The 16,520-nt window shown below is 37.3% G+C and overlaps 1 protein-coding gene across 1 annotated transcript in view; it reads left to right on the top strand.

Moving 5' to 3' along the window:
• The first annotated feature begins 3,156 nt into the window (after window positions 1-3,156).
• Window positions 3,157-16,520, top strand: part of LOC132172939 (protein CHROMATIN REMODELING 4) — a 28,047-nt gene continuing 14,683 nt past the window's right edge. Inside the window, exons 1-7 of the mRNA XM_059584502.1 lie at window positions 3,157-3,698; window positions 5,038-5,381; window positions 6,435-6,536; window positions 6,711-7,484; window positions 8,987-9,091; window positions 9,214-11,994; window positions 12,465-12,622. Of these exons, the coding sequence (XP_059440485.1) occupies window positions 5,160-5,381; window positions 6,435-6,536; window positions 6,711-7,484; window positions 8,987-9,091; window positions 9,214-11,994; window positions 12,465-12,622 (4,142 nt within the window). The 5' untranslated portion in view covers window positions 3,157-3,698; window positions 5,038-5,159. The remainder of the gene's footprint in view (window positions 3,699-5,037; window positions 5,382-6,434; window positions 6,537-6,710; window positions 7,485-8,986; window positions 9,092-9,213; window positions 11,995-12,464; window positions 12,623-16,520) is intronic.

The following is a 16,520-nucleotide window of genomic DNA, read 5'->3' on the forward strand; positions in this document are numbered from 1 at the left end:
CCCTTTGAAGTTTAACTTCAAAATTAGCAGCATCAACTTCAATTTTGGACTTGTATTCAGCAAGCTCAAGCTTGCATTTGAAGATTTCCATTGCCCTTTCGGACTTCAACTCGTTCTGCCACTCCATCAACATCGACATCACTCGATCATCGCACACACAAATTTCAGGTTCAACCAATTTAAAATAATTGCAACCATGATTTTTTTCATTCTGCATAATCACGTAAATTAGGGTCACAAAAACTATGGTCACAAAAATTAGAGTTTACCCAATTAATATAGAATTTTGGCATAATAGGGATGAACAGAAAATTCATGTGAAAAAATAAATTCTAAAACACATTTTACCAAATAATTAATACAAGCATAAAACCTTTTGCCATGATTTTTACTTGTTGATGCAGTTTTGATAACTGTTTTGCCCCCACATTTGCAAATTGGATAGCTCGATCTCGAATCGCATACCTCACCCTCGGAGCGCTCCATATTTCACCGTCGTCACCTTGTCGGTACTGGGTAATTTTGCCGGTGGATGATAGAATCGACTTTCACCGGTACTGGGTATCGCCGTCGTGTGGGATTCTTCACCGTCGAGACGCACGTGACTCCCAGCTAGATCCTCACCTTTGTTTCTTCGACTTCCTTCCTAATCTTTTCCAATGGATGGCTGGAACCCAGTGATTTTTTTCTACAGCTTGGGTAGTGGGTCTTCGTGCTCTCTCGTTCTCGGTGGTTTCTTGCACTCCTTGGGTAGTGGGTCTTCGAGCTCTCTCGTTCTCGGTGGTTTCTTGCACGGCTTGGGTAGTGGGTCTTCAAGCTCTCTCGTTCTCGGGGGTTTCTTCCACAGCTTCGGTAGTGTGCTTAATATATATGGGTACTTTGTAAGTGTAAGGGCGAGTGAGTGTGAGGGAAAAAGGGGTAAGTGAAGGCTAAAAAATCACTTGAAAGTCACGTGATGTGCATTCTGTTTGCTCTTAACGCTTCAGATAGACGGAAGGGCCCTATTTGAGAGAAAATGAAAGTTTAGGGGGTTAAAAATGAGAGTTTTGGAAGTTCAGGGGGGGTCTGCAAAATAGGCTGGAAGTTCAGGGGGGCTTAGTGAAATTTCCCCTAAATAAAATAAAGTTTTGGACACCAAATGAACCAATATAAAAACCTAATAAATGGATTAAACTTACTTAGCAATGGACTTACACATCTACCTATAAAATTTTGGTAATTTTATAGATATTAAAGTCGAGAAAGATTATGAAGACTCTTATGATTGTTTGGGTTTTTTTGCTTGAGTCTATCCGGAAACCTCGGTCTTTGGAGTTTGGTTGACTTTTATTAGTTAGTTATTGTAACGTCTCAATAACAATGACACACAATATTGTCCGTTTTTGACTCCCCAAACTAGACTTCCCCAGAGGTCACCCATCTTGGTACTACTCTCACATAAGCTCGCTTAATTGCAGAGTTATAATGGATTCATGACCATCATGACTTTAAAACCCGTTGATGTCAGGAAGGGTACGAGTATTAAATATAAACACATCCACATCTCCATACTAGGCGATGTGGGACCCACAGTTACTTTTATATTTGATGTGTCGTATGTGGCACTTTTTGACAAACAATGTAAGAGTTATATATTTAAAGTATGTAATAGCAATGTTAATATTTATTTAAATTGAGATTTATATAGAAGCTAGCTTTGGTATGTTTATTGAGATGAGTTTGTGAAGTCAACATATAAGAAAATTTTTATTAGTGATTATATTTCCACTTTGATGTTATAATGTAGTAGTAGTAGTAACGCCACATGAAAAATTAGATATTTTCTACTTGCAGCTTGTTTTCCAAGTCAGGGTGCTATACTCATGGGCCTATGGCACTTGATGCCTAGAGTACCTAAGATTTCTCTCTTAACTTTTTGAGATCTAATGGTAAGGAGAAGTATTCATAATAAAGGGGTTGAGGATCTCATTCAATAATTTAATTCAAACAAAGTGAATCCGCTTTGATACTAATTTGAAATTCAAAATTTAAACCCCAACACTAACAAACAAAAATTATAAAGTAACTTAAACAATGAAAATTCCGTAGCAATATATATCAAACCACTAGAAAAGCAATATATACGCATGCACACATCAACACCAATATTTTGTTATTGAAGTGGAAATTCTTTGAACATTTCAAAGGTAAAACCGCTATAGGATAGCCAAACTCAAAAAATTAACATTAAAAAAGATTCAAGACACATGTATAAGACAATGTGTGTGTAAACACGCACCTCACTTGTCTCATGCCCACAACACCTCTAGCTTCTCACTGGCTAATCTTTTTTCTTGATCTCCTTACTGACACATTGATAAACTTTAGGTTATTGTTGATGTAGAATAAAATCTGATTTGATCAAACCCCCACCCAAAAAAAAAAAATCTAATATTAGCGATAACATTTATCATAATAATGAAATACACAATTATCTAAACCCATCTTCTTTATATTTTCTTCCTAAATTTTCAGCGAATATTCAACAAGACTTAACTTAATTGTATCAGAAATTAGAAAAAGAAAAGAAAAAGAAAAAGAAAAAAGAAATCATAGACACCATTGGCATTGAATCCCAGTTGAACTACTGCCCCTCCGGATGGGTAATAATGTCATTCAACCCCTTTATATTTACTATTTATATAATTTTTTCTATTCTACTATATATATATATATATATATATATATATATTTGTGTTGAGGGAGGGAGCAGGATCTATCTTACCTTACTTAAAGCAGAGAGACATACAATTATAGTAAATAATTCACTCCAGTCCTGCATTGCTTAAATTGACTAACGGTAAAACTCCCATCAAACACCTTAATCTATTCCCAGAATAAATTTTACAAAGGTTAATTTTTAAATCATATGAGAGAAAAATAAATATCAGTTAAAAAAGAAGAAGAAGAAGGGAAATGTCTGGTAAATGAGCAAAAGAGGAAAGAGCAAGAAAAAGGAAAAAAAAGCCAGAAAAGGCTGCAAAAGAAAAGATTGAAAAAAAAAAAAAAAATTTTAAAAAAAGAAGAAGCAAGTTAACAGCCAAAATAGCACCAACAAGCAATTGATGGCGGCTATAATGAGAAAAGGAGGAAAAGAAAAAAGAAAGCGACGAAGGGCGGAAGACTAATCTGTCTGTGCGTGAAAGAGAGTGTATGGAGACTTGGGGAAGAGAGAAAAGCAGAGAATGAGGAAAAAGAAGAGGAAAGGAAAAAATTTGGGATGATGGGCAGGGCAAGAGGGAGGGAGGGAGAAGAGAGAGAAAGAGGGTCCTCGTTTGCCACGTGGAGAGTTCTAAGTGGTGGAGTGCTTTGGGCTTCAACAACTTACAGCAACAACAACAACATCGGCATCGGCACCAAAACACACACGCACTCTCTCTCTCTCTCTCTCTCTCTGCTGCCATGTCAGAGCGTAACCCCGTCCTATGACCCCGGCGAATCCGTATTTGTATGCTTCTCTCTCTAAAATAAAAGGGCTCTCTCTCTCTCTCTTCATCTCTCTATTTATTCGTTTGTCTCCTATTCGCTTTCTCTCTCTCTCTCTTTCTCGTATCTCTCATCTATTTTCCAAGTTTCCATACCCTAATCTCTTCCCCTCTTCCGCTCTCAATCTGAGGCTGTCTTCCTCTATATTGCTCTTTGATCCGTTTATATGATTGGTAAGCTTCTGAATTCATCTTGGTACTATGTTTTTCTCTGTTTTTTGCTCATTTCTTGGTGGGTACTTTTGTGGGTATCTGTTTGTTTGTGTAATCTCAGCTGACCCATATGTGCTTTCATGCTCATTTTGGTGGGAATGTTGTTTGATTGTTGAGTTACTGGGTTATGGGTTCGATTTTTGGTGCAAATGTTGGTGTCTTTGTAGAGTTTGGTGAATTGGGTTTTGGAGTGGGTTTGTGGAATGAGCGGTTACTTAAATGGGGGTTCTGGGTTGAGTGTGAGTTGAATGTGTGTGCATGCTGAAGTTGGCGTGATTTGATTCTTTAATTTCAGCATTATCATTCTTCTTTGTGGTGTAGATAGTAATTTGATGACTAATGGTTAACTAGATTCAACAATTGGGTTTGTTGTATGTTTGGATTTGGCAGTGTCGTGTCAGTTTAGTAGTTGGTTCTCGGCATTTTTGAACGGGTTCTTATGTGTTTTCTAGTGCTACTTGTTTTTTGGGTACGTCAGACTATAGCAGATAACTGTGAATCTTATGCTATATTGAGTCAACTTATACTTGTGCATTGGTTATTGGTTAAAGAGTTAATGAGTTTGGTTCTTTTTGTCGTGATAGGGGTATCAGAATCTGAATAAGTCTTTCTGTAATGTGTTCTAAGTAATTTTCATGGAGCTAATTTCGTGCTTCTGCTTCAGGCATGGTAAACTACAGATGAAACTCTTGTGTGAACGAGTAGTTTGAAACTTCTGTATTGTATTATGTTCAATTTAAGCTCCAGTTCTTACATTCTCTTTTTTTTTTTTTTTTTTTGAACTGATTGACTTCTGGTCCCATAGTTCACAGATTGACTTCTGGTCCCATAGTTCCATTTCCTGTAGTTTAATTGATGCTCTGCTTATGCTCAACCTGATGAAATGTGTTTCGGTTATAAAAAGTGATGTCTTTATGTGAGCGCTGTACTCTTTAGTTACCTAAAGTTAGCATCAATTTGCAATCAACCAATACTCGAGCCATTTTATTTTTTCCTTTTGTCACTAGGTTCGCAAGTCGGGCTTTGTACTCTGATGATCTGTTTATCAAATATCTGATTCCAATATTTTTTGAAGTTGAACTTTGTTGAATTACTGTTTTTAGGCTACTCGTTGTGGTTGATTATTGAGCTTTCCTCAAATTTAGTTTTTGATATAAAAGCAGTTGACTACAGGGTTTACTCTGATTGTGTCAATAGCATTCATGCCCTTTCTTTTCTTTATTAGTGTCTCTGTTTCTTGTTAGTGTTTGTCTTAATCTTTCTGCTGTTTGCTTCTAAACCTTGCCTAATATGCAAGCAGGAACAGAGCATTTAGGCCTTGCAGCAGAATGCTGTCTAGAAGCTCTGGCATGTCAATCTTATCGTGGACTCATGATATACTTCTGTAGCTTTTAACAACCAATGTAAGGCCCAGGTTGAAAGATGAAGGAAAACGGTTCATCGACTAGTAAAATGATTAACAGAAACTGGGTCTTGAAGCGCAAACGGAGAAAGCTCCCTTGTGGACCAGTTCTATCCAATGGCAAAGAAGAAGATAGTTCTGTGGTAGCTGAATCTCCAAAGAACACTTCTTCAGCTAAACGCAGGCTGAAGAGTGAAATTAATTCTGAGCGATTTTCATCTAAGAAGAAAGGAAATGATGGAGTGAGTTATCTTTTGTTCTTTTTAGCATTTCTCTCATTTATTTTGGTCATCATCATCATTTTTTTTTTATTCATGGCAGCTTCTCTTTCAGCTAGTTTTGAAAAATCTGGGCAGTAGATTGCTTTTCTCAATTTTTCTTGTGAATGTTTTTCAACATTTTACTCTTTTTTTGGTTAAACATTTATTGAAAGGGAATTTGTTTCTCCACAAACATTGTATTCCACATGCTGGAAGTTCGAAGCCGAGTTATGTGTAATGCAATTGATCATATTGACCATAACATTGCGTAATCATATCACCCCTTTCTCCTAAATCAAAGCACTTAATAGGGACTGGTGTTGTCAAAGTTACTATCATTTAGTGATGGCTTTAATTTTTCTATGTATTCCTTTACCTCTTCCTGTATGCAAGGTTTATGTAACAATTGTTTATGTGTTTTTTCTTCAAATATCTTCAACACCTGCTGGCAAAGAGTATTTTGAAAAGCATTTTTGTGGGCTTACCAAAGTTCTTTTTTGAGTTCTTGCTTGTTTTTGGATTTTCTTGATGATGCTTCCCTTACGCATTTAAAAGTTTTGAAATTTATCCTTACCAATATATTTGGAGAGTTTGTACAAAGGATTAAAACTATGTAGCTTGTTCCTTGTAGTTACAAAATTTTCCATACTGTAGAAATTTTTAATCTGATTCCAAGGTTTGCATGCTATGTATGTGGTAGTTTGGGGCTTAGATCAATTGAGAGAGGAAAGCTTAAAACATTACCGATGGTTCTACAATTTTCGTTAACAAAGACGGAGGCAACCATATTAAGCTCACTTGAAAGAAACTTAGTTTAATTCACTTGCATTCACTCGCTGAAGTTATTCCTTTATGACATTTGAGCACTTTTTTTATTATTATTTTAATCCGATGAGACAGTTGTATATAATTTAGGATACTAATCCTTGTTAATGATAGCTTCTTTTGCTTTATCTGTCCCTTATGATATTGGCAGCATGTTAAGAATTCACTAACCACTTCTGTCTTTTGCTCTACTCAATGTCTGTCTTCCAGTATTACTATGAATGCATGATCTGTGATCTTGGCGGCAACTTGTTGTGTTGTGATAGTTGTCCGCGGACATATCATCTGCAGTGCCTTAATCCACCTCTTAAGGTATGTTTAGTTAATCTATCTTTGTGCTAGCTGACTGGTGTGCTATCAAATTTATTTATTTTTCATTTCTAGTGATTCATGCGAACATGCAGTTCTTTGTAGTTTTAATTTTTTTTTTCTTTTTTTTTTTTTTTTTGTTTTGTTTTGTTGGTTGGTATTTTTAATCACGTGAAGCGCATTCCAATGGGTAAGTGGCAATGTCCAACCTGCTGTCAGAAAATTGATCCATTAAAGCCCATAAGCCAACTCGATAGCATTTCAAAGCGAGCAAGAACAAAGATGGTCACTGGAAAATCGAAAACTGGAATTCAGTCATCTGACATGGAAAAAGTCTCCCGCATTTTTGGAAGCTCTATTATTGCAAAGAAAAGGTCCTCCAGCAAAGGAAAATCTGTCAAACTCCTTGAAAAGAAGCCTGTCTCTTCCCAAATAGATGTATCCTGTAGTACCAAGCCAAGTCATCGATCCCTTGCTTTGCTAGAGGGTAGTTCGTCATCTGTGAATGTTGATGATGAGAAGAAATCCAATTTGTCTCAAATGGAGCCCCCTGTAGACAGGAAGTCAACCTCTCCTGCTAAGGAAATTTCATCTCATTCTAAAGTTACAAATTCAGAGGCAACTGATGAAACTCCTAAGGAGAAGCCTGATTTGTCTAGTAACGATGCATCTTCAGAAAAACAACTTGTTCTTGCTACCGGTGCTGCCAAGATGGAGCATAGAAAAAGAAAGCAGAAAGTCAATGATGATAACAGTGAAAAGAAGCGTAGAACTGATAAGGGAAAATTTAGAGTTAGTACTTCTAAGAAACGTGGATGTAAAGCCAATACTTCAAGTCCTGGAAATAGTAAATCACATCAGAAGCATAAGTCTATTAACAATGGTGTTTCCACAGCATTGTCAAAGGAAGATCTTGGAGCGAAGAATTTAGATTTGCAGAGCAAAGATGAGGTATCATATATTTTTGTGTGCAAGTGTGTATATGTTATACTTTGGTTATCTATGCCTTTCCAAAAAAGGTTATGTAGATATTTCTCCTTCGAACATTAGAAAGCATGGAGAATAAAAATGCTAGTTGCTCAATGCTTTATTAAAATGTCAAATGTATTGTGCTGCAGAATCTCAGTACCGAGTGAACTTAACACTCTCTCGCTCTACTGCAGAATCTCAGTACCGAGGAACTTAACACACTCTCTCTCTCTCAGTATCTATCAAAGAGTTTTACGTTGCACAAAGATGCTTATATGTTATATGTGTTGCTTGCATTCTTCTTTCAAGAGTTTGAATCTTAGGTATAGCATATGGAAACTTTGGAGAGAACGCAATGCTTGAAACTTCGAAGGACGGTGTTAGAGTTAAAAGCCATTATGCTCAAATCTCTCTATGTTTGAATGGATGCTTAAAACTATTCTCGCTTTTCTAATTTCTTAGAATTTTTTGATTTGTGTTCTGCTTGTTCTTAGTTGGGTGTTTCTCTTGTATACTTCCTGTGTACTTGGGTTGCACCCCTTTGTGTTTTTGAATAAGATTGGTTTACTTGTAAAAAAGAACAATATGGGAATAAAACATTTGGTTGTAGTTGATGCACCTATCTGCATATTTGCAAGAAAACTTTAAGGTGGTCTCACATGGCATAGGCTTGGAATAAATAATTTTTTTTTTTTTTCAATCCCTTGATTGTTGAAACAAAGGACTACTAAGTTTTTGTTTTGCTGTCTCAGACATCTGAGATTCTCGCTGTCAATTTGATCTCTGATATCTGAGATTCTCTTGGTAGAACTTTGGGGATTTGTGAACCATGTGTTTGTTTTTCTTTGTTTATTTACCTTCATATCTGCTGCTTATTTCTTATTAGCATATAGAGTGAAAAATACTTATTGACGAATCCTCTCTCTGTGTATCTGTGCATGCAAGGGAAATTACAGCTTAACATTGAATTATGGTGTAATACCTTAAGATTATACAGTTTTGTGACAGGATTGATCATTGCTTGAGTCACAGTTTGTTGGCACTCTGATTACCATTTTTCTTGTTTTCCATACTGCCTCCTATATTTTGTATCAACACGATACAATTTTTTTTGATAAGTAAAATGTGATACAATTATTTAACTTGTGTTCGTGTGTATGTATGTTTCTTTAATTTGTGATTGGTGACTTTCTCATTGTTTGCTTTTTATTTTTTTATTTTTTATTTTTATAAGAATAAGGTATATCTTTACTTATCACAAAAAAAAAAGAAAAAAAAAAGAAGAAGAAAGAATAAGGTATATCTTTTTATCATATTTGACCTCTTTATAATCTATGATTCCATGGTAATTATTGTTATTACCAGTGTTGTTATTGTTGTCATTGTTTTTTTCAATAAGTTTTGTCATCATTTTTGTTCCAACTGCAATATTTCTGTTATATTTCTGTTTAATATGATTAGTAAATATGTTTAATTTGCCGCAGAAACTTCCTCAGGAAGCAACAAACCTAACACAAGAGTTAAATAAAACTGGTCATGTGGATGAAACAGTAATCCATGTAGAACATGTCGCTGCTGAACCTTTGCAGGTAAACAAATCTCTTTAACATAAAATTCGTGTTATTGTGTATTAATGTCATAAATATAGACTACATGCTATTTTCTGTTTAAATGTGAACATGTCTTTTGCATTTTTTATGTCTACATGCAGGTTGATCGGGTTCTGGGATGTCGAGTTCAAGGTGATTACACGGGATCTTCACGTCACTTATCTGTGGCCATTGCTGATGACCTACGCTCAGATGACTTACTAATTTCTGAAAATCAAAACAGATTATCAGAGGAAAATTCTGCTTGTGATACTGATTTAGATGTAGCAGCTGTAGAAAATCTTACTGAGGGTTCTCAGAATATTGTCAAGAGTTTTGATAGGGAAGAAAGCATGAAGAATGAATTGAAAGTGGATAAGATACATGTATACAAAAGATCTGCATCCAGAGAATGTAAAAAGGGAAACACCTTTGAGTTTTTACAAAAAGGCATCAAAGATTCAGATTCTAGTGCCATAAATGGCAATGGTCAAGATGAATCTGCTGTAAGTACAGAAGATTTGGGAAAAGCAAATGAAAAGGTGGTTACAGAGGAGAATGCTGATGTTAGTCTGAGAGATCATGATAATGGTGAAGTTCCAAAAACTTGTGAAAGGGATGTCTCTAATGAAGCCAAAGATGACAAAGAAGCGGATTTAGAAATGGGAATGAGAAGCTCTTCAGAAAACAAAATTCAGGAGCCCGCTCTGGCTGAACCTGCATGTGTTGATGGGGAGAGGATATCTTATGAGTTTTTGGTTAAGTGGGTAGGGAAGTCTAATATTCATAATAGTTGGATTTCTGAATCTGAGCTAAAAGTTCTGGCAAAGAGAAAACTAGAAAATTACAAGGCAAAATATGGGACAGCTGTAATAAATATCTGTGAGGAACGGTGGAAGCAGCCTCAGCGGGTGGTTGCGCTCCGTAATTTCAAAGATGGTAGAGGTGAAGCTTTTGTAAAATGGACTGGTCTTCCTTATGATGAATGCACTTGGGAAAGATTAGATGAACCTGTTCTTCAAAAAGCTTTGCAGCTGATTGATCTGTTTAATCAATTTGAACACCAAACATTGGAAAAAGATTCTCCTAAGGATGCTTCATCAAGGGGGAGGGGTGATTGTGAGCAAAATGAGATAGTTACTCTAACAGAGCAACCTAAGGAAATGAAAGGAGGTTCATTATTTCCCCATCAGCTTGAAGCACTCAATTGGTTGCGTAAATGCTGGCATAAGTCCAAAAATGTGATACTTGCTGATGAAATGGGGCTTGGAAAAACAGTATCTGCTTGTGCTTTTATTTCATCACTGTATGTTGAGTTTAAAGCTACTCTGCCTTGTTTAGTGTTGGTTCCACTTTCCACAATGCCTAACTGGCTTGCTGAGTTTTCATTATGGGCTCCAAACTTAAATGTTGTGGAGTATCATGGGTGTGCAAAAGCAAGAGCCATGATTCGCCAATATGAGTGGCATGCTAGTGATCCAAATGAGTTGAATAAGAAAACTGCTGCCTTTAAATTTAATGTTCTTCTAACTACATATGAAATGGTTCTTGCTGATTCCTCTCATTTGCGTGGAGTTCCTTGGGAAGTTCTTGTGGTTGATGAGGGCCACCGTCTGAAGAATTCTGGAAGTAAGCTTTTCAGCTTGCTTAATACATTCTCCTTTCAACATCGTGTACTGTTGACTGGTACGCCTCTTCAAAACAATATCGGTGAGATGTATAACTTGCTTAACTTCTTGCAGCCAGCTTCATTTCCTTCTCTATCTTCATTTGAAGAGAATTTTAATGATCTTACAACTGCGGAAAAAGTGGAAGAATTGAAGAAACTTGTTGCTCCGCATATGCTTCGAAGACTTAAAAAGGATGCAATGCAAAATATTCCTCCTAAGACTGAACGAATGGTTCCCGTTGAGTTGTCGTCCATCCAAGCAGAATACTATCGTGCAATGCTGACAAAGAACTATCAGATATTGCGGAATATTGGGAAAGGGGTTGCCCAGCAATCAATGCTAAATATTGTGATGCAGTTAAGAAAAGTCTGCAATCATCCATATCTCATACCTGGTACTGAACCTGATTCTGGATCAGTTGAATTCCTTCATGAAATGCGGATTAAAGCCTCAGCGAAGTTGACTTTGTTGCATTCTATGCTTAAGATTCTATACAAGGAAGGTCATCGAGTCCTCCTTTTCTCACAGATGACCAAGCTTCTTGATATCCTTGAAGATTATCTAACTATAGAATTTGGGCCTAAAACATATGAGAGAGTGGATGGCTCTGTTGCAGTGGCTGATCGTCAAGCAGCAATTGCACGCTTTAACCAAGATAAAAGTCGGTTTGTCTTCTTGTTATCAACACGCTCTTGTGGCCTTGGGATCAATTTGGCAACTGCTGACACTGTCATTATTTATGATTCTGACTTCAACCCGCATGCTGATATCCAAGCTATGAATCGTGCACATCGAATTGGACAGTCGAAAAGACTTTTGGTATACCGACTCGTAGTACGTGCTAGCGTTGAAGAGCGCATCTTGCAGCTTGCAAAGAAGAAGCTGATGCTCGATCAGCTTTTTGTGAATAAGTCTGGATCTCAGAAAGAAGTTGAAGATATTCTGAAATGGGGAACAGAAGAACTTTTTATTGATTCTCCCAGTACAAATGGGAAAGATGCAGGGGAAAATAATAATAATAAAGATGAGAGAGTATTAGATGTGGACAATAAGCATAGGAAGAAGGCTGGTAGTCTTGGGGATGTCTACACGGACAAATGTACAGATAGCAGCAGCAGGATTGTGTGGGATGAAAATGCTATTCTGAAATTACTTGACCGTTCAAACCTTCAGTCTGGATCAACCGATAATGCTGAAGGGGATTTGGAGAGTGATATGCTTGGCTCTGTGAAGGTGAACAATTAGTCTGATGTGTTATGTGTAAATAATTGCACTTTTTTGTTTTTGTTTTTAATGGTAACATCTTTCATCAGTTGTTACTTGGAATCATAATTTATTGATGTTGCATTGACTCAAAACCCATGGTAATTTTTTGATGGTAAGGCATTTGTTTTTTAGGGAGATTGTTGAAATAGGTTTTTATTGCCTACTCTCTCGCTCTACTCTCTTGAACTTCTGATGGGACTCCGTTTGTTTTGTAAAAAGCTTCTCATAGTTGTAGAGAAATTTATTTAAATTCTCTCTATTTTGATGTTTGTTTCTGCTTTTTGATTGCCTGCTGAGTAACCTTATTGTTTTATATATTTTTGGTGTTTTGAGGAAGTTCTTTATTTGGTGACTATATCGACAAGCAATACATATAATCCACCATTCTTTTTATTGTAGATTGTAAATATAATGTTTCTGATTGTTCTTTCAACCAGGCGCTCGAATGGAATGATGAATCTACAGAAGAACAAGGGGGTGCCGAATCTCCTGCTGTCATTACTGATGATATCTGTGCACAAAATTCTGAAAGGAAAGAGGATAATGTGGCAACTGGTACAGAAGAAAATGAATGGGATAGACTTTTACGTGTGAGGTAAGGAGTTTCTTCTTGTCGTCAGCCAGTTCCATAATTTTTATGCATCACTCTATTACTGCTAGTTTGTGACACATGCACTTAGTGATAAGTTGCCCCATCCACTTCTGAAATTTCTACATTGTATCCAAAAGAATAAGGCCTAAAACCCAAACCGTCCAACTTTAAGCCCAAAGCCATGTTAGTTACCCGTTTAATCAAATCCCAAACCCATCCTTAGGGTTCAGTTAGTTTGGAAAACCTGCTAAGCTCGTACAACTGCCATCGCTATAAAGCAGTTTATGGCTTTTTTGACTGTTTATGAATTGGTTTTACAAAGTGTGAAGGAGATCTATTGGTTCTTGGGGGTCTCATGTGTGGGTCACGAGGAGCAGTTTATGGCTCTTCTGACAGTTATTGAAGAGCATCGTCATCTTGAGGACTCGGCTTCTTTTACTAAATGCAGTAGGGAGGGAGCTAAGAAGATTGGAGTGCTCCATCAATTATGATACTGAAGGTGAGAGTTCAAGCCTTGGAAAAGACAATGATAGGGGCCTTTCTCGTAGAAGATTGGAGTGCTCCATCAATTATGAAGTCTAGATTACTTTCTTGGAACGTGAGAGGGTTGAATGAGGGGAGGAAATGTCTGAGGGTGAGGAACTTGCTTAGAGAATGGAAGGTGGATATTGTTTGTTTTCAAGAAACTAAGCTTGAGGTCATTTCTCGTAGTATTGTGCGAAGCTTGTGGGGATGTCTTCATGTGGACTGATGTTGCTTAGACTCTAGAGGGGCTTCAGGTGGTATTTTGATTATGTGGGGCAAAGGGTGATGGAGAAAAGCCTTAATGCTACGTTTATTGCCCTCATTTCGAAGTCTCCAAGGGCTGTTGGCCTCAAGGATTTTTGCTTAATTAGTCTTGTGGGGGGCATTTACAAAATTATTACTAAGATACTAGCAAACAGGCTTAAGATGGTGTTGGAAAAGGTTATCTCTAAGTCATAATGCATTCATAAGAGGTAGGCAAATCCTTGATCCTGTTCTTATCGCCAATGAATGCCTTGATAGTAGGTTAAGTTCTGGTGAGTTGGGTGTTATTTGCAAAATGGATCTAGAAAAGGCTTATGCCTCAATTTTTATCTTTATGTTCCTTTTTTTGTCTTTAGTGGGGCCTTTTTTTGTATACTTCCTGTGTGCTATAGTTGCGCCCCTCTGCACTTTTCAATGAATCACATATTTATTAAAAAAGAAAAAAAAAGGCTTATGATCATGTCAACTGGGACTTTTGTTGTATATGCTAAGGAGGTGTGACTTTGGGAGGAAATGGTGCTCTTAGATAGCTCATTGCATTTCTTCTGTGCATTTCTCGGTTTTGGCGAATGGCACTCCTACAAGATTGTTTAGTAGTTCATGAGGTTTGAGACAAGGGACCCTTTGTCCCCTTTGTTGTTTCTCCTTGTGATGGAGGCTTTGGGTAGAATGATTTTGTTGATGTGAGTGGGAAGCTGTTGTCTGGTTTCTTTGTGGGTAGTTTTGGTGGGTTTGTTTGCTCTCACCTTCTTTTTATTGATGATACTTTGATATTCTGTGATGCTAATTTAGATAATCTTCCTCTTTTGTGTTGCTTATTCCTTTCCTTTGCTTTGAAGTTGCTTTAGGTTTGAAGGATTAACCTGGCTAAGTTAGAATTGGTTCCTGTGGGAAATGTAGATCATGTGGAAGGGTTGGTGGGTATTTTAGGTTGTGGGGTCTCCTCTTTGCCTCTGAAGTATCTCAGCCTACCGTTGGGGGCCTCCTACAAGGCTAAACATTTGGGACAGTGTTATTGAAAAGATAGAGCGACAGTTGGCTAGTTCGAAAAGAATGTACTTGTCCAAGGGTGGTAGGGTTACCCTTATTAAGAGCACACTTTCCAATTTGCCTACGTATTTTATGTATCTCTTTCCTCTCCTTGCGAGTGTTGCAAACTGTATGGCAAAGCTTCAACATGATTTCTTCTGGGGTGGGCTAGGTGAAGAGTTCAAATATCACCTGGGTAGCTTGTCTAAGGTTTGTTCGCCACTCTCGAAGGGAGGTTGGGATTTCGGAACTTGCGGTTGTTCAATTGTGCTCTCTTAGGTAAATGACTTTGGCACTATGCACATGAGAGAGAGGCTTGGTGGAGAGTGGTGGTGGACTTTAAATTTGGCAGTTTGTGGGGTGGGTGGTGTTCTATTGAGCCATTTGGTGCATTTGGGGTGGGGTTATGGAAGAATATTACAAGGGATTCGGAAATTTTTCATGGCACACTCGGTTTGAGGTGGGAGATGGCTCCAAGATTAGATTCTGGCATGATTGGTTGTGGGGATGTAGCCCTTAAGGAAGCCTATCTAGATTTATTTGGTATAGCCTGCACAAATGATGCCTCTATTGCAGCTCACTTGGAAGTTTTTTGGTGGTTCCAATAAGTGGAACATAAGCTTTACTAGAGCGGCTCATGATTTGAAGGTGGATGTCTTAGCCTCATTCTTCAAGGTGTTGTATTCATTTAGAGTGAGACGAGGTAGTGAAGATAAGTTGTGGTGGGTCTCCTCCAAAAAAGGTAGTTTAACGTGAGATTCTTCCATTGTTCCTTGATTTGTAGTGAAGGCTACTGTTTCCCTTGGAAGATTGTTTGGCGGATTAAGGTTCCCTTGAGGGTGGCCCTTTTCACTTGGTCGGCGGGTCTAAGTAATATCCTTACCATGGATAGCCTTAGGAAGCGGCACGTCATTGTGGTGGACAAATGTTGCATGTGTCAGAGGGATGGGGAGTCCGTGAACATTCTTCTTTTTCATTGTGACATGGCTTATGCCATTTAGATTGCCTTTTTCAGTCATTTTGGTTTGTCTTGGGTTATGCCTAAATGTGTAGTCAACTTGTATGCTTGTTGGTGGACTACTAGCAATATGTGAAGTACTACTGTGTGGAAGATAGTGCCTATATGCCTTTTATGGTGTATATGGAGAGAAAGAAATGACAGATGTTTTGAAGACTGTGAGAGAACTCTGGAGGAGATTAAATTATTTTTCTTCAAAAGTTTGTATCTTTAGACAGCTGCCTAGTTTCTCACTATAACAATTAGTTATTAGTAATTTCTTTGTTCTTTTAGCTCATTCTGGTTAAGGTGCTTCCTCTTGTATATTTCTTGTATGCTTAGGGGTGCCTTTACGCTTTTAATGATATTTGCCAATTACTTATAAAAAAAAGTGTAAAAAAAAAAAAATCAAGGCAAACCAAATATTGGAGTGTTCAGGCTTCTCTTGTTGAATTCAACCTATGTTCAAGCTCCATTCAAGCTTAATTCAAGTTTCTAGATTTATTTCAAGCTTGGCTGAGTCTGTAAATGAGCTGCTTCTTTTTGTCTTGGGTGGCTTAATTACGTAATATTGTTCAAAAGAATCTGGTTGCTTCCACAATGGTACTTGGGGAGAACGCATTTGATGAAGTCCCTCTTGTCAAGTTTGTTTACGATTGTCTCCTTTTGCATTCTTGCAAGTTTATTTAGGATAGATGTAAATATTATTACTCATTTCACATCTTGCCTATTAACATGCCATTATTTGCCCTTTTTTAACTGCATCAAAAGTTCTAACATGCCATTGCGTTCATGATTCCTTTTGAGCTGAAACGGGAATTGTTTGAGCTTAGCTTGTGTGTGAATCAGCTTGAACATTTGACTTGAGCTTGGCTCATATTAAGTAAACAAGCTTGAACTAAGTTGAGCCCAAGTTATTCATGAATGTCTTGGTCTGTTTGGAGCCCTAAATAGATGTCCGGCAATTGTATCTGATTTTCATTAATTAGAGTTAGACCGCATTTGATCCTGGATCTGAACATGATGGATATGTTCCCTTTTAAGCAAAAGAAGGAAAAGCTGGTAATCATAAATTAATAAACAGAT

Source organism: Corylus avellana, chromosome ca2 (assembly GCF_901000735.1).
Source record: "Corylus avellana chromosome ca2, CavTom2PMs-1.0".
In the NCBI taxonomy this organism is placed as follows: Eukaryota; Viridiplantae; Streptophyta; class Magnoliopsida; order Fagales; family Betulaceae; genus Corylus; species Corylus avellana.